The sequence below is a fragment of the Hesperophylax consimilis genome, chromosome 18, assembly GCF_061612785.1.
Source record: "Hesperophylax consimilis isolate HC1 chromosome 18, BYU_Hcon_1.0, whole genome shotgun sequence".
Classification (NCBI taxonomy): domain Eukaryota; kingdom Metazoa; phylum Arthropoda; class Insecta; order Trichoptera; family Limnephilidae; genus Hesperophylax; species Hesperophylax consimilis.
The window spans coordinates 27,807,779-27,833,029 of NC_142853.1; the positions used below are offsets into that span (position 1 = coordinate 27,807,779).

General features: G+C 35.0%; 1 protein-coding gene across 1 annotated transcript; it reads right to left on the reverse strand.

Annotated features, from left to right (window-relative positions):
- On the reverse strand, positions 1–25,251 carry LOC149415608 (uncharacterized). The gene is made up of 2 exons (XM_089642486.1): positions 24,929–25,251; positions 1–4,089 (listed from the first exon to the last, which is right to left on the reverse strand). The coding sequence occupies exon 2, from the start codon at positions 4,049–4,051 to the stop codon at positions 2,894–2,896; it is 1,158 nt and encodes a 385-aa protein (XP_089498612.1). The 5' UTR covers positions 4,052–4,089; positions 24,929–25,251; the 3' UTR covers positions 1–2,893.

The window sequence follows — 25,251 nt, forward strand, 5'->3', positions numbered from 1 at the left end:
TATTATGTTTATTTAAAATCAACGATACAATTCTCACATCATAAAGTAATGTTTGCCTATTGACACATCATTAGTAAAGTCAACGATAACTTCTGGAATCGGCAACATTTAAATTAAAATCGGTAACCATCTTAATAATTTGGTAATTTTTACATAACATTTTCAATAACTATAAAACCTCTAAAATTTACACATTTACAGATAATTATATTTAAAAAAACATATAGTTATTTATCCTTATATATGTATTCTCAAAAAACAACTACATTTTATGTACATTCAATTTGTCAATGTATCAATACCAATCAGGCGGGGAAATTTGGACAGAAGATTTTAGTGTCGATTACACACATTAATTACCCATTGTGCAATTTCGGGTGAAAATGATAAATCTGAATCGACTTAAAAATGAAATCCTCCATTCAATTCTCCCTTGTGCCCGCTATTCCGCGGGGGGCGGTTGTGTTTTTATTGTAAAAAAAAAATAAAACATAAAAATGCGGATCAAAAATCCTTCTCGTGTAAGTCTTCGGTCTTACAGTAATATTCAGCACTGCTCGTGTTTACACCAAAGCAGATTTGCATCAAAGAACAATATAGAGGAACGTATAAAAAGCGTTATCAAAAATTGGCAATTTTGTACATGAAATTATTTCAGTGCCATTGCGAACTTAATACCAGAACTAGCTTATCCTATGCTGGAACTTATTAGGTAGAGTTTACCCACTGATTGTTGGGAGAATAGAATTATGTATTTGTTAATCACAAAGCGTTCCTGAACGTAAAACACAACCCTTGAAAAGTTTACATTTGCGCTAAGGAGGTTGGAAGAAAAGTATAAAGAATATTTCACGAAACCGTATCTTTCTTTACAAGCGAAGTTTCTCCATTACTAAACGCTTCTGAAACTGGGTTATCGGAATATTACGTATCAGATTCTTAACAAACGACAAGTGTACAGAAAAGATATCTCATAAAATGTGTGAAAATCTGGATAAAATAATAACTATTGAATATTTTTAACAACCGAAGCACTCAAATATGATTGTGAATCAATACAACAAAAAACAAATTGAAAACGTGGGCCAAATTGGTGAAATCAATGGCACATTGTTCGATTGCTTTAGAAATGGGTTTGATTAATTCAAATTTATCGCCAGACAAGGTACTTTCGCATCAGGCTATTCCTGCAAAATTCATTATAATCAAAAAATTTGCATTATGCGGTACAACAAGAAACATTTTTAGGAGATTACAATATGGGATAGGTCGACATTGAACGAAACGTATTCACAGTTGCAAACATGATGTAAAGAAGTTTGTTAGTTATTTGGATAAATATATTGCAAAAGTTTTTGATAATTGACAATTAATAATTATATTTATTGATGGAGTCGTTCGTTGAACGTCGACCTATTACAGAAACTATTATAAAAAGAGTTATGAATCGGTAAATAAACAGAATTGTAAGAACTTACAGAACTATGATTGAAATGCGTTTATAAAAAGAGGTTTTTATATAAACGTTTTGCTCATAATAAACATAACTTTTAAACGTACACTAGTAGTGACCATCCCACGTTTAAAAATTAAAACACTTATAAATAATAATTGGCAGCTAGATAATTATTTAACTAAAATCGATCATCGTTTTTTCATATAAATTAATATTTCAACCATTAGTAGAAAAAATAAACAAAGTATTAAAATTGAGCTGATACTAATAACAATAATACAACTAGTAGGAGAGTTACACATGGTTTGTTTAGTTATTGATCTGTGTAGGAAAAATATATTTTCAATAAATGCTTGGAAATTTTCAAAAGAATAAAATAAAACAAGTGTGACTGAACGTTCTGGAAGGGCTTTCTGAAATGAATAAGTATCATCTTGTTTAAAAGAAATTATCACAACAAATTTAACGTATTTAAGTTTATGCCATTTCCACAATCCCGGACAAGGCGAAGTACACATTGTGAGGTTATGGTTTTCGATTCAATTCGTGGATTCACGGTTCTAAGGTAGACTATATCATTCACAAATTGACGAATTAATAATTATTACGGGTTCGTAAACAATAATAATCATATAAGGTATATTTAAATTACCTATCATTTGTATAATTTTATATTTAAACCTAGCTTCGTGAATTATTAACGTCTAATATCACAGACATTGGCATATTTATAAAAGGCACCGCAGGAAGCGATGGAGGTTCTTCAGTTTCTTATCACAACTCGTCCTGTCTCTGGTCTATTGACCTCTGGCCTGGGTCTGAGTTCTGAGTGGCTCCCGACCTACTGACTCCCGACTCCGGAGTCTAACTCTGAGCGAGTGGCTAATATAGGAATAAAATGGAGAACCTTCCATCGTAGTCTCCTTTGGTGTTTCAAAAAGTAATCAAAAATTAATTGCCCATTTTATCGCTCAATTGTATTAAAAATACATTAGAATATATTGCCTTAAACATACACTTTTCGTAACTTTATAAAAAAAACATAGAATGCGAAATGAAATAACTTAGATAAAATAGGTACATCGCTTCGATAGCGATGGACGTGTGAACTGAAGTACAGAGGCCACGGAGGCCGTAGTAGCGAGAACCACTACTACCAGACATTATTCACTGCAGTACAGAGGCCACAGAGGCCGTAGTAGCCAGAACCACTACTACCAGACATTATTCACTGCTACTTCTGCGAAAATAATAATAATTCATAACATGGATATAATGACTTCACTTCAGAAGTCTATACTGAGCGCGAGGGCTGCAGATTAAGAGTTCACTTTGGTCCATTTAAAACAATTTTCTATAATAGTTCGCGGGAAAGATATCCCATAAATCTCTGTAGAAGCACGCGGCGTGGAGTGGGTGAGGATGGGGGGCCGCGCCTCACGTCTCCAGCTCGGCGGGCAGGCACGGGAAAGGGGGCGCTTGCTGGTCTGCGCGCAACAGTGCTGCCTGGCCGCAACCCTCCATGCCCATGCCTCCCATGCCACCCATACCTCCCATGTAGGCCTTGTCTTTGCCGCACAGGAACATGAGCTCCTCGCGGTCACACAGGTCCTTACCGTCGTCCAGGCGCAGCGCGTCCAGGATAATCTCGAACTCCGACTTGCTGGGCCTCCTCTGGGGGAACCTATCCCTGCGCGGGCTGGTCGCACTGTCGCACCTCATGCGCTTGGCTTGAGGTTCCGGGGACCCGTTCATGCTATGGAAATAAGACTTGTTCTGATTCAAGTCCAACTCCAGGATTTCCTCGAACCCGCTTTCAAAGTCGGGCTTGAGACGGGATGATTCATCGGACACGCTGTCAACGGAATCATTTCGGGTAAGACTTCTCGGCTCGGATAACCTATCCAGGATTGGCGAAGGAACGTCGTCCAGGATAGCGTCATCGTCAATGGCGGAGATTAGTCGCGGGGTCGGGGGCATGTAGAATTGGGACAAGACCTCGTGGACGTCACAGTCTTCCATATCACCGAAGGAGCGTTTCCTCGATCTGCATGTCCTGTCGAATTCGATGCATTTGTCCCCGATTGAGTAAGCATCGGAAGAGACACGATCGGAGTATGACACGTCCATGGAGAGAGAAGCAGGTGAAGACGATGGAGGTTGAGGGAGAAGCTCGTGCTCGAGGGAAGGCATGTTGGCTCCTATAGCACTGAGCTCTCTGTCTATAGACTCTAAAGCCTTGTCCAGAAGACGTTGCTTCTGTTCAGAGCTAGGGGGTCTCAGTCTTGCGTTGGGGGCATGCTTCATTTGCTTCTCCATCCTGACTTCGTCCTGGAGTTTGAAGTAGGTATTGTTGATGCAGACAGACCGCCTAAGATTGCGGTCGGGGTCCTTAATCTTTTCTAGCTTTTCCGTGCAGATCTGAATGACCTTCTTCCTCTCCTCCTTGGCGCGCAGTTTGGGGGAGATCATTGAAGGGCGGGGGCGGTCACTGCGGGGAGGGAAACTGCGGGAGGGCCCGAAGATGTCATCTTGGTCGCAAGGGGCTTCTCCAGCTCCCAGGATGTCGCTGTCCAGCGCTGTGGGCGGCGTCATGCTGCCGCCCTTGTGGCAGAATACGCACTAGGCACCGACTGCAACAAATAAAAAAACAAAATTAATAAAATGTCAATAATAATTCTTCGCTGTAATGAAATAAAATCATTGTAGGAAATTGGTTGTTTCATCAGATAAAATTCGCTCGTTTTAAAAGATATTTTAAGTATTTTAGTCCCCATTCTAGCTACACAATACGGAATAAGTTGATACCCGTGAAGCAGGGAAATAATGAGAGTCGCTCACTTTCTGTCGTTCATGTAACGGCATTTAACCAACGGAGCCATTTGGCCTGTCTGTGTACTGTACTGTGCTCTGTATCTGTGTATGAACATGGTATACCGCTTCGCCCAAGATTCACTTAGTTACGAGGTATGTTAATCTCGGCAGCGTGACGGGATACCACTACTCCATTATCAACGCTTGAAAATGGTCCCAATAAGGCGAGAAACGCCGCCATCTAACCGCTATTTTCTTTCTGACTGGATAGCGGATAGCTCCTCGTAATTCCAGAAGCAAAAAAAACTAGCGTTTGCATTTCCAAATTAATGTTTACGTCATTTATAAATTTAGCTCGATATTGAACATCAGGCCGGCCGATGCCCGATCGTACTAGTGACTAGTGGAGACGTTCACCGTTTGTTTCCGCCAGGCGAAGAATCTCGCTTCCCGCCCCTCTGCTGTGGCTTCGCTTTTACTATCGGCTCTTTTTCCAATACAGATGCAAGCGGCGGCGGTGGTTACCGAACGATGGAATTATTACAAACTACAATGCCAAGTTGTCGTGATCTAAACGCAAGGCTGTCACCTGCGCGGAATTCACCGAGCTTCGAAATGTTCTAGAATTCACCAAACCGGTTACTAGCGGCAATCAACGATACAGTTCCACAACAGTTAGGAACAGCATAACCTTAAATATGTCATGTTTCACGACGAACTTACGAGATCTGATATCACATTGAAGGCATTCCGTATTTGCTTTGTCGGGACGGCGACATGACATGACGGGACGGCTTCCTCGATAAAACAAGGTTATACTAATGATAGCCCAAGGCAGCTTTATGTATGCTATTTGGTGTTTGGTGGGTCTCTGGCAGCCCTGGTAAATGAGAAGGGGCCGCCGCCTTGTGGATTCGGTTTTACTTTCCCGTAAACTTTCTAGCGCTAAAAAATCATTGTAACGGACGAATTCCGCTCGCACTTGCCGGGCGTTACGTGGAGCAGCTCGGTTCTTATTACTTCACTTTAGGAAAGCGGTGAATATGGCCGCAGCATAGGTATATAGAGGCAAGGTGACCGTAATATTTGCTGAAGGCTTGCGGGTTAATAATAGAATAACTGGTTAAGTGTTCCTAATGGTCACTGGTTATTTATATTACGTGCGAATTAGATCTTAATAAACATACTACTATAATAGTGTAAAGTTGTGCTTTCGTCACCCGATTTCCGACAGGGAAATAAAAACACGCATTCAGAATATCTTTGTTCGGCCACTCGCGGTACAGTTTTATGTACGCACGTAGACACTATATGTATGTCTTGGCTTCACCAAAAACAAAAACTATTTTTTATAAAACGCGCATTAGGCATTGTTTCATAGCATTGAGGTCAAAACAATTGATAGCAAGTACCTGAAGGTGGCGAGCACGTGAAAATGTTTGTTTATCTTGTATTATCTTATTACCTAGTCTGCCAATTGTAATAACAGTATCCATTTAGCAAGGAACTTTCACTATTGATTGTCGTCCATTCTCTATGCGTTGGCTTCTTCCCTTCTGTGCCTGGCGCAGTTTTGACCTCCTCGCTGGTCGGGTGGATCCTGCTTGTTGATCGGTGATCACTGATCAGCGATCACTGCATCTCCCATACATTCCGATCCGTAAATAGTTCCACGGCATCTTGCTCTAATATTAGCGGTGGTATTATTACCCTGCTCTCGCAGTCGAGCACAGATATTATGATGGGAGTTGGGACACTCGGCGGATGACTGACAAATACGATTCGCACCGACGCCCTCAACTCAAATATAAATACTTTTCTTTGTGATGACACCACACCATGCCACCTCCTACCGTCTACCATGGTTACATACTCCCACCGATTCATCGGTTGTGTATTAAAGACAATAATAACATTTTATCTGTGATCCAACTCTAGTAATCGTTTATTACAAATCAACTTTTGTTGTCATAGTTTTTATTGCGCGGAATGGAAATGTAAATGAATGGAAAAGAGAGTCCATAATTTTTTTGTAGTAAAGTGGTTTAAACAAAGTGTTTCAATTATATATATAATCAAAATGACACCAGAAAGAAATTTCACAACTATTGAAGAAGTGATAATATTTTGAATCAATATGGATATTATGTAGCAATAACTAACAACTGAATCTAATAATAACAAGTTATTTATGCATGCGAGGCTAATTCAGGTGAAGTTTTAAACCATAATATTATCGAGAAATGTGAGATTATTCCATTATGTGATCAGTAAACATGACTATTTTACTGCATACATATTATTGTTATTTAATAAACCGCAAAAAAATATTATTGATCGATTTCAATCAGCGTGTTATTATTCGTAGAAACGGTGTAAATTCGAATTAATGAAAAATGAGTACATTAAATATCGAAGCTTCAAAAGGTTGTAAATTTGAATTTAGAATTAATGAAAAATGAATACAGTTAATATCAAAAGGTTGTAAATTCTAATTCAGAATTAATGAAACATGGGTACAGTGAATATCAAAAGTTTGTAAATTCGAATTTAGAATTAATAAAAATGAGTACAGGAAATATCGAAGCTTCAAAAGATTGTAAATTCGAATTTAGAATTAATGCAAAATGAATACATTTAATATTGAAGGTTCAAAAGGTTGTAAATTCGAATTTAGAATTAATGCAAAATGAGTACAGTGAATATCGTTGCTTCAAAAGGTTCACCCTAGGAAGAAACCAACTGAAGGTAGAAAAGCTTTTATTTGTTAATTCAGAGTCGAGTTCGGATGGAGACTTCATGCAAATCTGAATGAGTCTTTTCATGGAAAATATTTTGTAGATGCTCTAACACGATTTCTCCGAAATAAAAACGTCTTGCCTCGACAAGCAGTTCAAATCTAAAAGAGCAGCGAAATGTTTCGTGTTTTCGACTTTGTAAAATGAAAGTATCGATTTATATAAGTATCATTATGTACCTAGGATACATGATATTTCACTCTATTTGATTCGAACTTCTAATTATTTTGAGAGTAGGCGTCTACGAGGAACAAGCTACGATGTGTTTATCGGATTTCGGCGTATTTATCCGCATAATGATTCTTTTTAATTCCAAAGTTTCGAGAAGAAAAATGTTTTCGGTATTCGCTAAATGACTGAAAAAAATAAACATCGAGTAATGTCTGGTAGGGAAGTAATGAATAATTCGATTATTATCTCTGGTGATTCGGCGAACTCCAGTTTGAGAAAGAATTTCCAGCAAGTGTGATGTCAGTATTTGCAAGCAAACCACATTTTCTAGCTAAAAACGTTCAAAATCATCTTCAAGACAAAAGGTTTTAAATTCAAGTTAAATCCGATTTTAAAGCTAAGTAAACAAGTTCAAGCCGATAGCTCAATTTCAAATTTAGAACACTTTAGTTTTTTCTTCTTGCAAACGTTATGAATTTTAATTACTGCTGATGTTCATGTTCTATTTACAAAAACAGAATATTAATCGATTAAAGTTAATTTTAAAGTGAAAACTTATTATGTGCGAGTGTATTGCATTAAATTATAAAATAAACCAGCGCCCTCTGCTGGTTAAATTGATTAATACATTATGAAAGGTTTCATTTTATTTTTTAAGGTCATAATATTAAAAAATACGAGAGTCGGAATGGTTTGTGACCTTAAACGAAGAAATGTCGGTGGATTCTGTTATTATTAGTGACTGGTAGTGGGTGTCAAGTATAATAGCGCAATTATTAATGTCAACTAACAGCGTTACACTTTTTAGTGAAGGAATTCATTCGCCTAGTCTTACCGCAAAACCGCGTATATATTACGTAAATCCGGTTATTTATTCTTGTATCTAATATCTACCATCGATTAAAATAGTCATATTGCTTCTAGGTTATAAAAAATTGTATAAGAATTCTGTGTTATAATTTGACATCAAATACAATTAAATTTTTTTTATTCGAATTTAGCATGGTGATAATATTGGGATGATTTGTGTAGCGCCATATTTTGTGAAAAATCCATCAAGAGCGCTGTAATAAGCAGAATTCGTTTTGTGGGAAGGCAAGATACCACAAATATAATGTTAATTTGGTGATAAGTAGGTATTATGCGGACAAAAAATCTTTTAAGTATCTCATGATAAAAAGTGATGTTCTTATTATATTACTTCCGGGAGACGAGTGCTTTTATTTGCTTAGGCATTACTTCACTTAAAATAAGAATTTTAGCGCAATGCTCAGTTAAAAGTTTCTTAGAAAAGCTGTCCCAATAACTTGATAATAATTTTTCAATTAGCAGAACAAATTCCATTTTGATGTTTCCGGGCGTGGTTCATAGATGGCGGTAGTAGCGCCTGTCAAGCGTACGGAAGTATACTAAGAAGACAAATCTCCCCGAAAACGCCCATCGAAAATCTATTGTCCGGGATGAATAAGTCGCATTCGTTTCTGTCACGAAAACTGACAATAATAATGATTAAAATAATATCTGGAGATTTACGCAATTTAGCGCGAAACTTTTCCGCCGGACAATGGAGGCGGATAACGGGTTGCGACATTTTAGCCGTACGGAGATTAGCCTCTTTAGTATTCGTCCGTCGCTAGAGGCAAGGCCGTGCTTTACAACCGGTATCCAGCGCTCGAGGAGAAGGGGAAACAAACGGCACGACGCAAACAAACCAAATTATCAACGCCACAATAAAATTTAACCACCATACGTCTTGATAACTTTTTTTATTACGTGTCTATGTTTTGCGGTCAGTTGTCGTGTGCGCTGGGTAGACCAGCCATTACCGTGGCACTAATACGATTTCACAATGTAGCACCGCTAAGATTAATTCTGATGGGAGTGAACGTCTGTTTATCAATATTTAAAAAAAGATGGTCACTTTAATTTAACCAATGATATCGAGTAATTAAAATCCATTTAGTACATTGTTTTAAGAGAAGATTCTTATGTAAAGACAATGTTTAACATTGAAACAGTTTTGTGTTTATTCCACATCTCTTATACGTACCATAAGGTGTACATCTATAAACTCTAGTTATATGGAATGTTCAGGAAGCCAACATCATCACCAGGTAAAGGATATCTTTCCTCTCTCATCGTATTCCTACCATATAACAATAACACGATTGATTGAACTTATCCTTTCATTTACATACAGTTTATTTTAAATGCCAACCGGGCATCAAACAGACAGTAATGTAATAAGTAGGAGCAATTAGCAACTTTGTTGGCTTTCAAGGGTTATTGATTTGCTGTAATCAATGTTATCACTTTAAATAGTTATGCTGCTATCTACAAAACTGTTAGCGTCTAAATTAATATTTGAAACTGTTGATTTTAAACGCAACAATAACTCAACATTTCATAATTTAATTACATGAATGATGATGCCAGTCGACATCAAACGTCGTTTTCGTGAAAAAAACTAACATGATAAATAAATACACGAAAAGTGGTCCGTGATGTTTTTCACAGCAAAACGGACAAGTAATTAGTAAGCAAACTGGAGACACTTCAACAAAGTGTACCAAGCAATAGAGCTATTTTTATATTTAAATGCAGCTTTTTATATAAAGTGTTTAACTGAAAAAAATAGATTCAATGAATAACATTTATCTCAAGTAATAACGCGATTTAAAAAAAAGTTTTTTTTATTATGTTAGTTTTACTAGATCATTAATTTATTCTAGGTATTTCGTTAAATATTCAGTAAGTTGGTATTATTATACTTAGTCAAAAGCTAATCTACAGGTGTAAGGCTGAAAAATTTAGCATGCGTTACACTTTTTTGAAATTCTAATCAGCTATACTTTAATGCGGACTTTTTCAAAAATAAAAAATTAGTCAAATTCAGAAAAACTTGAATCGATAGATATTTAAAAAAAAAAACATCCTTAATTTTGTGCCCATAATTTTGAGGTTATTCGTGATATAAAAACATATTAGGAGAAAAACCAATATGGCGTTATTTCCTATTTTATCAGTTATCAAATAGATTTTTAAAACTTCCATAGCTCACGATCGAAATGATGTAGTTGAAAATATAAAAGAAATTCCTGACATAAAAAGCAGCAGAATATTTAGATATTTATTACATGGAATGCTGTAACTAAAGAAGAACTGACTTTTCAAACATTAAATACATACATGTTAGGAATCTCAGTAAAATATAAGTCCAATACTGTTTTCATTATTAAAAAAAAAAAAATTCAGTATCTATCAATATTTTTTTCTTATGGAATAATTTATTAGATCCAAATTTAAAAATAGAACAACAATAATTTAGAATCTAGAAGTTCAAATATCAAGGTTTATTCTACGTTTTGAAAATATAAAATATGATAATGAGATTCTCATTTCATATTGGATATTGTTATTTTGAATAATAAGATTTGTTTAGCTTACCAAGAGAAACGAAAAATTATTTCTAATACAAGACAATATGACAGTATAAATAATAATCTTTGAGATTTTGGACAAAAGAGGAAAAACCTTGAAGAAACGACATTTAAAAAACGTTTCGTAAAGAAGAATCCTGACAAAAAATTGGACTTAAATCAGCGTATTATTTCAGTTCAAAAATTATCACTTTTTTATGGTGTATGTCAATCAATTAATTTTGTAACTTGTAAACTGTTTCATTAATTTGATACATTTATGCAAAAATGGTGCAAAAAATATAAAATAACTAATAAAGTATTACTTTCGATAAGGTTATAGGTGTTTCAAGTTCAATAATTATCAGTTTTGCAGACAAAACAACGGACATATTATGATGTAAAATTTGATATTTGCATATTTGATAGTTAATTAAAAATGAAATATCTAATTAACAAAATTTAATTGTAGTATTGTAACATTAAATTAGATTGCATCTTGCAACGATCATTCATAAAGTTTAAAAAAAACAATGGCGTCGAAAGATAACAGTTCCAGCAAATGCGGTATCGGCCGCGCGGGTTTTTTCGCGGAGTGCTTTGCCGTTGCGCGTTTTTTAGCGTTGTTTTTTAAACGGTTCGGTTCGGCGGCCGTCTAGTCACTAGTCACTAGTCAGGGATGTTGAACCGGAACATGTTGAGTTGGAACCGGTTCTGGTGCTAAACTAAAGCGCCCTAATAGCATCGTCCACACGGAGCGACGCGGGAGTACGGGATACGGTATTACGAGGCGGTCTTGTAGCACTGAATTCGTGACGCAAGGTAATACTCTCTGTATCTAAGGAGAAACATTTTTTCGAAAAGCTTTTTACCAATTTTAGGGAAATTTTAGTAGATTAATTACTTATTATGACTACCCCAACGAGAATTAGAGTGTATTGTTCAACAATCTAAGATTTGTTCGGCGCCCCCTCTCATTTAAAAAAAATATATATACATGTATGAATTTCATTTTGTTTTCTCGATTAAACGGATGAATAAAGTGGTATCTGAATAAGAATATAATATCTACTGAGTTTTTTAGCATCTCAAGGGATAATCTGTTGTTTCAGCTACACACAGCCTCGCTTAGTACGTCCACACAGCGCTGAGCGTGCGTTGTTAGACTGCGCACGTAGTCTCGGGCGGCTGCGGTTGCCGCCTCTCGCCTCCCTCTCCCGCCAGCTTGGACGCAGCTAATGGGGCCCAGAGCGGCGCCCGGCACCTGCCCTCGGCCCGCGACAAGCCATATGTTCCCGGCCACTTGGTCTTGTTTCTGTGAGTACCATACTACGATAGCAGTACGTACCACGGTTCAGGCTAATTCGACACGGTTTCACGTGTACCACACGTGTGGGGCGGAACGGAGTGTTGATTGTTGAATTGTTTATCGTTATTTGTGATAATGCTAAACAATCTACCCAATTATGGGAAATCATTTACAGAATAATAATTTAGGAATAAAATTTACAGAATATTTTATAACCACATGAAGAGGACTAAATAACAGCCGGTAGTTCAATATAATTTTATAGGAATATTATATGTCGGCATCTCTTGTCAGCATTCTTATCAGAGAGCAAACGACGATCGTAAATATCTGTTAAAGCGTGATTAAAACGCTACTCAAATTTGCATCACCATTGAACGCATGACCGTGTTTTGACAAATTCATCGTTTGAACCACATTAATTAATACATCGCCTTATTCCACACTTTTTACATCTCGCGAAGACATTATTTTATTTACTTGATCGTGTCAAGTCTTCCTAAAATTCACTAACGCTTAACAAAATATTAAGTAGTCTTTTTTCATATTCTAGCACAGCACAGCATAGCATGATAAGATGAATTTTGCTATTGAATAATATTTGTAAAATCGTACGTATAATTTTTTCATTACTCTATAAATAACCTTAAAACTTTTTTTCATACCTACCATTTATAAATGGTAAGAACGTTAAAATTAAAATAAAACGAATTGGATGATTTCTGACGTACAATCTTTATATTAATAAAATAAATCCAAGCTTAAAATGTACGCGAAACGAATAGGAGTAATATCATGAAACATCCAGATTTCTGCAGCTGACTGTTATATTAATAACTGTTGTTGAAATAGTAATTTTCTTTTGTGTATTGCTACTGGAACGGTTTTACGTAACTATATTTACAAAAAGTATTCTGACAGTGCGTTCCAGTGGCGCTCCGCAAGCTGAACAATAATCACGAGAAGCTTGTATCGAGTCGCACTGCTGGTGTGACGTCACACGCGTGGGCCGCCTTGCGCTATGCTACAATACGTCACCGGTTATACGTCACGCTGACAGCAGGTTACAAATGGCTCCCATACTAACTAGAAACTAGGTACTGAAATCGCTAGGAGTTAACATTTCTCGTTTCTAACTCTTTTTCTTCTGTTTCCTGTTGTTTTGCATAAAGATTTTTTTATGATTGTATTTGATAACACTAAGCAAACTTTAAACGGATGCTATTTAAGCGTTGAAACCCAGTGAACGGCCACAACAATTATTCTGAATTAAAACGTCGCTTGAAATGGAAATAGCGCAATATCCGTGTTTAGTGACCAGATACCAGCCATTTACTAACTAACCTTCCTATTTACCATCTCCTTCTCCTCCCCACATAGTAGAGAGAGTGGGTACAATGCTGTTATCAGCGGTATGAATTTATATAGTATTACTAATAATAATCAATACTGGTATAGATATAATAAACTGTTAAACTCAAAACGTATGCACGTGAAAGATTTAAATATTCATAAAAAATTGAATCGTTTCTGTATTATGCATTAAAATAATATTCTTCGTAGTTGTTCTTTTTATTGAATTGGCGTTTCTTTATCCGTGTTTCAACGGTTTACGATAGCGATAACGGAGAAGTACAGTTGTTATTTTAACGATATATTATCCACATGTTGCCTCCCCAAGTTAAATTGACGCCAGGTTCAAGGAAAGGTCGCGCTAGATTGAATATACTAACAGGAGATAGTAGAGTAGAAGCATTATGACAAGAGTGGAGCTCTTCTAACAGATGAAACCAATTAAGTGTCAACGAGAAGCTACAAGTAACTATCTGACTTGTTAAAAGCGGTTCGGATGACTGAACAACTTTCTTCTACATTGCATTTAGAATGGTAGATAGTAGATATTAACCAATGGTAGAAAGAATAATGGCTCATCTCTTAACTTTGTATGGGATACTTATCCCTCTGCACCTACTGGCGACTCGCTAAGTACGTGAATCCTTGAAAAAATGTGAGCCTGCAATTTCGGCCACTCAAGTCTGCAGCTAGCAGACGAGTAGTTTCAGTTAAACATCTGTTAAATTGACATTTACGTAAATAATTGCATACTCTCGTCAAAATTTACGTGAAATGCCTACGATGGACTTCGATGATTCATAGAACGATATTAATTGATAAAAGATGATTCCAATCTACAACAGTTGGTGTACAAGAGGGATTTTGATAGTTCTAATGTCAGACGTATTTGTTTTCAACGGCTAGTTCGTCACAATTTCATAAATAATAATAATGCTCTGACAACAGCAAAACAAATACTATTTGGAATTAGTTTCCTAGCATAGCACCATGGTGATTGTGTGGGACCCTATGTCTCTTTCCATGAATAAGTCTGCGTGGAAGCCATTTTTGTCACAACGTTATTGGTAAGAGTCCATTAGTTAGTATTGTAAGTAACTATATATTTACACAAACAAAGGTATTGGGATGTCTTTCTATTTTGTTTAGGTTAATTTGACTACGTTTGGTGAAGGCGGCCAGTTCAAAACATCTTCATTTCTAAATTTCGCTTTTCTAATTTTCCTTGTCCAGTTTCAGAACTTACATAGCTATCTTAATTTACATACTATTTTAAAGAGTGGAAATTTGTGGCGTTTATCGGAGGTCATTTTGTCGGAACAAACTAAAGTAGTATAGTAACAGTCCCTGTCACATGTTCATTTGTATACTACGTACGGTGACGCGGTGGTGTAACCTCGATAGAAGTCCACCTTGCTAATGACCGTAGAAAAATAATCCGCGACCTCCAACTTCGAATGGACTATAGCACAAGATTTCCCGCTTTAAAAAAGCGCAAACTTGCGGCACGAGTTGAAATTAAGAAATCAAGAAGGTTAATTGAAACAATTGTGTTTCCGAATTGATTTCAGAGTTAACAAAATAATGAAAACATTCACCAATTTCTTAATTCCATTTTTATTTTTTTAACAATAATCAGGTACAGATGACGTCACATTGTTGTCAACCTCCCCGCGATTGCACCTCCATCGGGATAGGATGACGTCGGCCAAGCGCGCCGAAGCGTTAGAGATCTGTTTATTTTCACAATCGATACATTTTATACGAAAAACCATACAATTATGCTTTTATATTAGGAATTCCAATCGATTTGTGACTTTGTCATAGAACTAATAATGCATTACAGAAAAAATATACTAATCGGTAGCTCAATTTGATTTGTGAAAACGACAGTCGGCTCATCAGCAATTATTGCCTATCTAACTATCAACATTGTATATGATAGTAATACATGGAAATATTTATCAGCGGTGTGCAAATATGATAATAAGGTGGTTTTAGTATACATATTAGGTATTTTATCAGTGTTTGTTCAGCAAATCTTCATGTGGCAGCCGCCTGTGCAGTTCGCGAGCGGTGGGCAAATATTGGGCACACTACACTTTATTGGTGGCTCGTAACTTGATTGTTCTCGGCCACCTGAATAAATCAGATTGTGCATCGAATTAAACGTAGATAATAATGCATTGGAGGAAGCCGCTGTTGCAATAGATTTTACCCGGTTTCTGTTATAATAATTTCTTGTTGCGAGCTGGGATGTGAGAGAGAGATGAAGCTAATACATGGGCTTTTATACTACTATAATATATCTGTCTCGCTGACTTTATTTTAGCATATCCAGAATAATTCCTTTCATATAATGATGATAGAAGAATACTTATTTTATGGCAGGTAAATCATAATATGGAATTGCGAGCTAAAATTAGCTGCGTTGATCAAGGATTTACACATATTTTATGACGCCAGTTACTGTTGAGAGTTTAAAATAAAATTGGGAGGTGCGTTTGTACCTGTTTGGAGTCTGTTATTTTATTTGAAATAAAATAAACGGTAGGGCACGATAAAAACTAATTAAGAATAGAATATGTTAAATTAGCGTATTAAAATTATCCGCTGACATTTAGTTTGAAGAAGGTCACGTCATGGTTTTATTAAAATTTTGTCTAAACCGGCTGCGGTGAAATAAATAACATAATTTATACAGCGACAAGATACAGGATAGAAAGAGTAGTGTGTAATCGTGTAATGTTCTATAGCGTATAATATGTATTTTGTAGATTGTAGACTTTTAGAATTAAGCGGAGAAGAGAAACAGGAGAACAGAAGTTTACAAGTTAGAAGTGGGATCGTTATTGATATTCGGAAACAGGGGAAGTGTACATTGTTATAACCGGGGTTCGGTAACCCATTATTCCACTTTCAGGGATGGCCCAAAAACGGAAATACAATTTATTAATTTAATGTAGTTATACTCAGAGCGGAATAGATTATTAATGATAATTGAGGACTAGAATAACTGATAATTTTTTAATAAACTGGCAGCGAAATTTAATCTTACAGAAAATTAGGCCCAGTTTCCACCAATTTTTAAAAGCTTAACAACACGATAGTTGCGCTCTTCTGCTATCACAATTTGTTCAAAAGCTGAATGGCCATTTATAGACAATGTTACATTTGTATTTATGCGAAACAACTGGACCTTAGAATACGAAATGAAAATCACAGGTTATATGTCGGAATACAATATTATTATACCCTAAAGTATAAAATTGCATCATGCAATAATTGTGTAGACACAACTACAAAAAGATAGTATGTGACTAAAAGTTTGGTACCTACACCATGCCAAACACTTACAAAATATTTCTAATTAAAGAATTGACTATCGTTTGAAAAGATGCGCTAATATTGAGTTGTAAATGAACAAAAATTGAAAAAAAAACAGCAATCTTTGTAACTAGTTTTACTAATTAACGAATAGCATGAAATTATATTTAGTTTAGAAGTGCGCACCCCTATTTAGCCACCCTTCATCAATCCAGGGCTTTGGCCGCGTTCCCCTCGAAGCCGAGTTCAGACCAGTGCAACACAACACAGCCCGGCTCAGGTATCGCAGACATCCTGCCTGCCACACCTGTTCCCTGCAGTGTGCACTGAGCACCCCTTCATCCGCATCCAGCCAAATATCTACAGCTAACTAACCCGCCGACAGTTGATCTACTGCCCGATAACCAAAACCTAGGTCAGACAAGCGCCGATACTCCTATCTAGAAGCTGTACTGATCCGAACCACGGTGGCATCAGATCTGCCCGGACTTGCAATGTGTACCCCACTCTAAATTAAGCCAAATATCTCTAGTCGACAGTTGATCTACTGCCCGAAAGCCAAGACCTTAAGCGCCGATTAGTGGGCAGGTATAAACAAACTAGAAGCCACACTGATCCGAATCAAAGAGATGGGATATGTATGATGGTACACCTGTCGCTTTGAGATGATTCCTGTGATTTGTAGTGGTCATATCTACGAGGAATTCCATGCGAGATAAATATCACAGAAAGATGAAAGATCATCAAGTATTTCAAAACAATTTCATATTTCGAGTAAGATCGAAATAAGTACACAGTAATAAAGATACTGGTAAAAACAGGTTTACGTGTTTTAACTACTACACGTGCTGCTTTATATTATGTATATGCGACGCTCGGGCAAATTAATTTACTACCACTAAATGATAAAATGAGATATCTATTCTGTAATTGAAACAATTATATAATATGAGTTAGTAGTTTTATTACCTTGCTTTGTTCGAGTTCAACGAACTTTATGATTGAACAAACCGTATGAATTCAAAGTTGGTTTTAAAGTTTCATAACTCATGATGGAAATGGCACAGCGACCTAAAAATAGTTGCATTGATCCATAAATACCACATAGAAACATCAGCGCAAATTTCATGATTTTAGATCTCACGGTTCGAGAGTTATTACTGCTTCAGCGCATGTGCGTTCAACTTTATAATTAAGATTTGGGGCCACTTTAGAACGAGTCGACTTCAGGGTCTCTGTATTATTAATAAGTACGTCCGTTCAGACGACATTATTGTGTCACCAAACTAATTTTTTCCGACCGTTTGCTCACGCGTTTTTGGCACTATCTTGCACAGCGTCATAATGGTACCAGATTAGCAATCTTCGATCATCAGCTAATCGTCACAAGCTTGAAACAATTCAATGTGCCCCTTAGGGTTTAATTATGTATCAATTCGTTCACTGTTATAATCATTACCTTTAGTTTCTAACAATCTATTCTTCAGTGTGTTCCATGAGATTTTTACTGTGTTTCAATTCTTTCATAATTCGTAAGCATTACTTTTCGTTATTTGTTTCGACTTTTCTATTTCAGAATCTAATGTACCTCGGTAAGAATTGCTACCAGTAACTTTATTTAACATTTCTTTGAGAAGTGAAAGCCGTGCGTCAGCAACCTAAAAACAACGGAATGCTATCGTTTATTCCCCATACGCATTGTCTTTGTTTATATGCAAAGTATAACTTGTGAGAAAGGCGAATAAAGTGTAAAATGAAGCCCATAACTACTGGAAGGTTTATTGCAAACCATAAATCAAATAAAATAAAAATAAATAAAATAGTATGTTAGATAATAACAATAACATATTCGAAATAGAAGACAAAATATGTATAGGCTAGCATAAAAGTAGCAGTACTGAAATAACGCTAGATACGTTAAGTTCAATGTTCAGCAGGTAGGTATGTTGGTACGTGGCGACGGGCGACTCCACCTGGCTAGCTAGGTAGCCACTAGCCACGGTTATGGGCTCATTGTGTTGCATTCTGCGGCAAAAAAAACACAACACATTCGGTCGCTTTGAAGGATGGGAGTTTAATGTCCCGAGTGCCGCCAACTTCACGGCGGTGCAGGAATGTGGGCGGTTCTAATGTTTGAATTCGGAATAATTATCAATGGTCTGAAGTCGCCGAGAACTCGGTAGGTACCAGTGTTGCCATATAAATTAATTGAATCATTTTTTTTTAATGTAGGAACTTGCACGATTTTTTAACTCATTATCAACAAATTGAATTATTTAATTCATTTCGAAAGCCGAGTAATACAGAAAAATCATACATTAAATTTTAAACGATTTAAAACGACTACATTATGTTAAGCACCCTTCGTCGAAGTGTTTAATTACCTTGGCTTGCGGTATTATCAATAACCTTTAGATAATCTGACCTTATTACCTGGAAATCTCATTTTCCCCTCACCAGTAGAAGAACCTTTGCCTACGGAACAAATAACTTTTGACTTAAAGATAATAAACGCACATATTAACAGTAAGAGACAATAAACAAGAAGGGGATAGAACAAATTGTAATATAATATGGTATGTTAATTAATGGTGGATAATTTAAACTTTTTTGACAACGCACATAATGATAATAATATAATTTCGTTGAAGACATTTTCCGCCATTATTCTTCTCGAAATTTCAATAAATTAATTTATCTCGATGAAAAACAAAGCGAATCGAAAAGTACACTCTAAATGTGGCATTGTTGAATTCAACCCCGTTGAAGTGCATTTTTATATATTTCAAACGCCACCTTGATTCTGTAATAAAATTTAATTGAATCACCCGAGAAGCATACCCACACGCTGTAAATTAATTTTTATATTATGCAAACTTTTGCAAATTATTGGTTTTGTATATATAATTATTCACCTTTACGAATTGTTACGATTTATTTATTTATTTTATACAAGTGAAAAGAACTTCTTACGAGTCTAGCTTATTGATATTATGTTTTCTTGCAACTTACAAGTTCATTTAGTTCGCAAGAAAAACGTAAAGACGATAAAAATAGCATGTTTCCAACAAGTACCTAGATTCTGTTATGAAAAACCCCGGACGTTCGAATTCAAGGCGGAGAGCTTTTGGTTTCTGCCGCTAGATGGCAGGCGTCGTCGGAATCGGCGCACACCAAACTGTCGCAATCTGTCATTTTATTGAAAACATGTTGTTTGCAAATAAGCTGAAAAGTTTCTGTTTACACGTTTTCTGCGGTTTAAATGACACAATGTTCATAATGTAATGGTTAATATTCCGACAGAAACGTATTGTATAAGTTGGAAACTGTTATTATAAATTATAAGCACGGCAAAATCAAACAAAGAAATACCTACACGTAGTCCGCACTAAAACATTTTAAACATCATGTAATTAAAAACTTAATTTATTTTCCTATACGATACCGTGAATAATTACCCTCATTATTAATACGCGGGTAGATTGATTAGAAAATTAAGGAAAGAATGAGAAATTTCATTAATATGGCTACAAGATAATATCGGGTTTGCGTCATGTTTTCATGTTTTGTTTCATGACGAAAGAATGACGTCATAATGACCGCGTTTCGCACGCAAGATAAGTATATTTAATTTTGTGAAATATTATTTTGACAATCTTCAACAATACCAAAGTTATTGTTGTCAACACTTGTAACATCACCGATACAAACTCATGCACATACACACATTTATCATACATAATTTACGAATTTTGATCCGTGAACTACTAGTCATAATGTAATTTTATTTTAAACTAGTACCGATAACAACATGAAATGACAGGAATGATTTAAATAATCTAATTTTAGTAATTCAACATTATAAGTCTACTTTTCAAGTCCTCTGTTTACAAACGTTTTCTATCTTATAAATGCTGGAATTCTCGAGAAATCTAAAACTGATCGAGTTTTAGCTTAGAGTGGAGAAATGATGGGTATATTTTCAACTGCTAGTAAGTTATTTATATTTTTGTCGATTTTAGGAGCGAGTGGGTTGGAAAACTTGGAATTTGAAATCTGCTATTATTGCAACTCTAATATACACACAATGCGTAGAAATTCTCGATTTTAAATTACTTCTATGGATAAATCATATTATCATTTGTCTCCTAGTGAAAGTTTCGTCGAAAAAGATTATTTAATTTCATGGTATTTTGTAAAAACGATCTAATTATTAAAGTCCAGATTAACATTAAATTACAACGAAAATAAATTAATTCGTTAACTGTTCCAAGTGTACGGTTAAGTGTAAGTTGTGTACATGGTAATTTTAATGTTTTTTTTATTATATCTGGCTGTTTTTAATGCGACTTCTTCAGAATTGTGTATTGTTTGTTGTTCATAATCTTATAAATAATATATTATTTTGAATAGCACGCTAAATCCTGTCGGAATTCATTGCACAGAGATGTTAATTGTAAATTATTATGTTGTGTTAGGATTTTTGGTATGTTTACATTTGATTTTTAATTTGAATTAGCCAGATATACCTAATAAGAACCAAAGTATAAAGATAGGTACTAATTGAAAAACAAAATAACTTCAAGAAAAATATATGATAATATCGCTTTGCTGTGTATTAATTAGAAAGCTAAATATCGCAACTTATAAAAATTAATAAAATATGAAAATATTAAATAAATAACATTTAAATAGTAAGGTGAAAGTTACAATTCAAATTAGTCTTGTATAATACATTTATTATGAGCAGATAGGAAAACATAACGAGTGTCATCGGATAATCAAATAATAAGTGGGGAGCGCCTCGAGTAATAGCGTGGAACACTCTCCCCTTATTTTTAATCAAACGTTTGATAGGGGAGGGTTTGCAATATAATGCTACCGGCTTTTGCTTGTGCGAGTTATCAATAGTATGGAGATACGATGTTTGTGTAAGTGCAAGCCACCGAGTAGTGTGGAGATACGATGTTTGTGTAAGTGCATTATGACATGTTCGTGCAGAATCATCTCGAGGGAGCTTTATAAATATGACTTTCTAAGCTCTATCTAAATTTACATTTAGCTGTTTACAATTTAGCAGACTTGTAAACAACTAAGCTTGCATATGAACGTCTGAAAAGTTGGGGTTTAAGTTTAGCTTCAGCTTTTTAGTTTGTGATCTTTCTTAAATCATTTGGAAATCTTTGGGTACTGACATTCCTAAAGCACGCTCAACGAACTTATCTGGTAAGTATGGGATTTGGTTCCTTCAACCTTCCGATAGCTAATAACGGTGCTGACTAAGGGTTAAACAGTTAGATAAGAAAGCACAATATTATTGCTTTAATGATGTCACGTATTTGAATAAAAAATAACAGGCAGCTTTAAACCAACAAATATGTTAAATATAAACTATGTTATACAAATGTAAGAATAAAAACATTACACGAACAAATCATCGCCACTGTAAGTCAATAGTTATTTAGCGATAAACAATAATTGGTGTTTCTACTGTGAAGCGATAACAACATGAATATATTCGAACGACCCTTTGGTAATAAAATTAACAAAATAAGAGCTAAAATTTTGAGTGCGAAAAATATCGAAAAGTCTATCATTCTTGTAGAAATGGGTAGTGTGAGCACAGCTTTACTTAGCATTAGCCGGGACAACCACCAACTAACACCATCTACCTGCAAACACACACATACACACCTAAAGCATCTCGACAACCATATTGATTATTAGTGACATCTGTCATTTTATTTACACGCCTATGTTTAAATATTAATAACATGGAGCAATGGTATTAAATACTAATGCAATAATTAAATTAAATTTAAATAATTCTCGCCAGTGAAATACATAAAAACTATTATTACTAAAAAAAGCTTTTGTATAGTGTAAAAAAATAGGTAGTTTTATGCTTGTTAGTAATTTTTTAGTCAGCACAATATGTTTTATGTAAGATAGTGTAAGAACCATTTAAAACTATGTTTTTAGCCGAGAATCAAACCAACACGATTTGTTCTTCTTCTTCGAGAACCAATGGAACATCAAAGTTTTCGCAGAATCACAGGTGCCTATTAATCCCAACAAATAACCTACGTGCACGAACGTCTGTAAACCATAAATTCGTCGAAAAGGAATAATATTAAATTACGCAAAAATATTGTATTGTCACCCGCTGTCCAAACATTAGTCCGAGTATAGAGACGATAAATCAACACTTGAAACGTCAGAATTACGAGCGCGTAATAATTATTGTGACAGATAAAAGAACGCGTCGGACGCTGCGATTGGCCGGAGCGAGTGACGTCACAAACTAGGTCTCGGACCGTTTTCCAACGAGGCTGACCACGTGGTCACTTTCGGGAACTCGGGAAAAAAATACCCATTCCCAATTCTCCCATTCCGGAATGATGAATTATTATTATCATGATTCATGACGGTGATGACTAAACTACGTGGAATCATGAGGCAACGTTACCTACACAATGATCATTTCGTAATGCACACCTTTACCATTGAATAATGGTCTGAGCTTACAAGTTTACAAATTATTAGTAATTTGCTGAGAACACCATGAATGATATTATTATCGTATAATGAACACCATTTTAAATTAGATGCATTGTTTTATGGTTGTTAATTACAATAACGTGATAAACGATAATTTATTTAAAGTAACTTAAAAAAAAAACAACGTTATTTCAAAATGATTTAAAAAAAACATAATGTACATCACTACATCAGTGATCTTCCTTGAAAATGAAAGTTTTTCAGGGGTTGATAGTTAAATTTTAGTACGACAGAGGTTAACCGTTTTTATAAAATATCTGCCATAAAATTCGTGTTGCAATAATTGGATAGGCAATATTACCAAACAAAGCAAGCACAACGCTTCTAGGGACAACAATAACAATCAATTTAACGTCACAATTTCATTTTGGTTTTAATTTTCACAGCAGCAAAGTTCTAAACTTGAAAGTCGCTATTATATTATGTTGTGTATCTGATCTTATATAACAAGTAGTGTTGCTAATTCGGTGAACAAATTAGTTCAATGCTAATAAAAACTCGTTACGCTATGTGTGTTGAGGACGGTGAAATGTATCCGGTGATAATGCATAAATATTTAAGGAAAAACTGACAAAACATTATTATCTTTTAACTTATTTGTTAGAACAATAATTAAACACAATAAAAATAAGTATTACTACTTTCAGTAAAAAAAATATTAAAAATATTCTCAGGTTGAAACTGTCAAAGCTAAAACTTCGTTTTTCAGAAAATACACTTAATAACAGCGTTAGGTCGGATAAAAATACGTTTTTTTTTGTTTAAAATAAATATTTTAGAAATAATAAAAAAAAATTACGAAATTATCAAAAAAAATTGTGAAATGTACTAAACTTGATTTTTATTTTTTTTTTGTTAGTGATATAAAAATATATATCTTTCGCTAGAAGAGAGAGCATGAGTTGTGGTTTAAAACGTTATGAAATGAGTTACGATCGTCTTGGAAATAACGGGAGCAGAAGAGATAAACGGACTCTAAACAAAGGAGCGCGGTGCGTAAACACAGTGGACTTGTACCACATCACACTACACTGCGCTTTCGTTGTTTGTGTGTGCAACGAACAATTTATTATAAGGAAACAGGACACATATGAACCTACACTTTATTTTAAAATTAATTGCCATTTAAAAAAAATATATGTTTATCGATTTAAAAAAAAAAAATTATACACGTTTTTTTCCTGTTTATCTAATTTTTAACATGTTTTTAATGATGTGTGTACACCTTACATATTTTATAAAAGCATATTTAATTATTACAATTCTCAAAGTTTTATTGTAAATAACGTATTTTTAATTAAGTTATTTAGGGATGGTTTTCGCAAGGTAAATCAATGTGTTAAAAACATATAATTGTTTTAAATAAAAAAAAATTGTAATCACCCAACGACAATAAAAAGCACTTCAATTATTGAGTAGCGGATTTACACCGCACAATAAAATGATTATTGCATGTTTTATTACACGGTTCACATATCACACCTTTGTTACTTGTTATAAACACGGTTCATAAAATAGAACAAACAAAAAACAATGTCACTAAATTCTTATTTTAAAAAATAATTATGTGATAATTAATTCAAGTTTTGTTGCAAATATTATAATCGCCTTGACTGATCTGTGAATTTATAAACAAAACCAAAAAAATATTTTATATATTAAAAAAAATAATGTAGAAATAATAAGTGTAAAAGTGTACATAAAATGAAAGAATAAATACCTATTTTTTTAGAATATCCAATAAAGTGTTTGTACTTTAAAATCCAAAGTAGCGTAAACACAAAGTGCACAATCAACAATTGTTGCAAAAATGTATATAAACAATGTTTTTTTATCAATAAACACTTAATCAATTCACGCTTGTTTTTCTTTCTCACTACGTGAAAGCACGCACAATATTTTATATTATTATTAAAGTAGTAGTTCAGCACAAAATACTTTCGCGAGAGAACAGAGATAGCGCCTTGCGTTGACACACGGAATTATATTTGAAGGAAAATCGCAGGAGACGCTCCGCTGAGGACACAACCAACTCGGACGAAG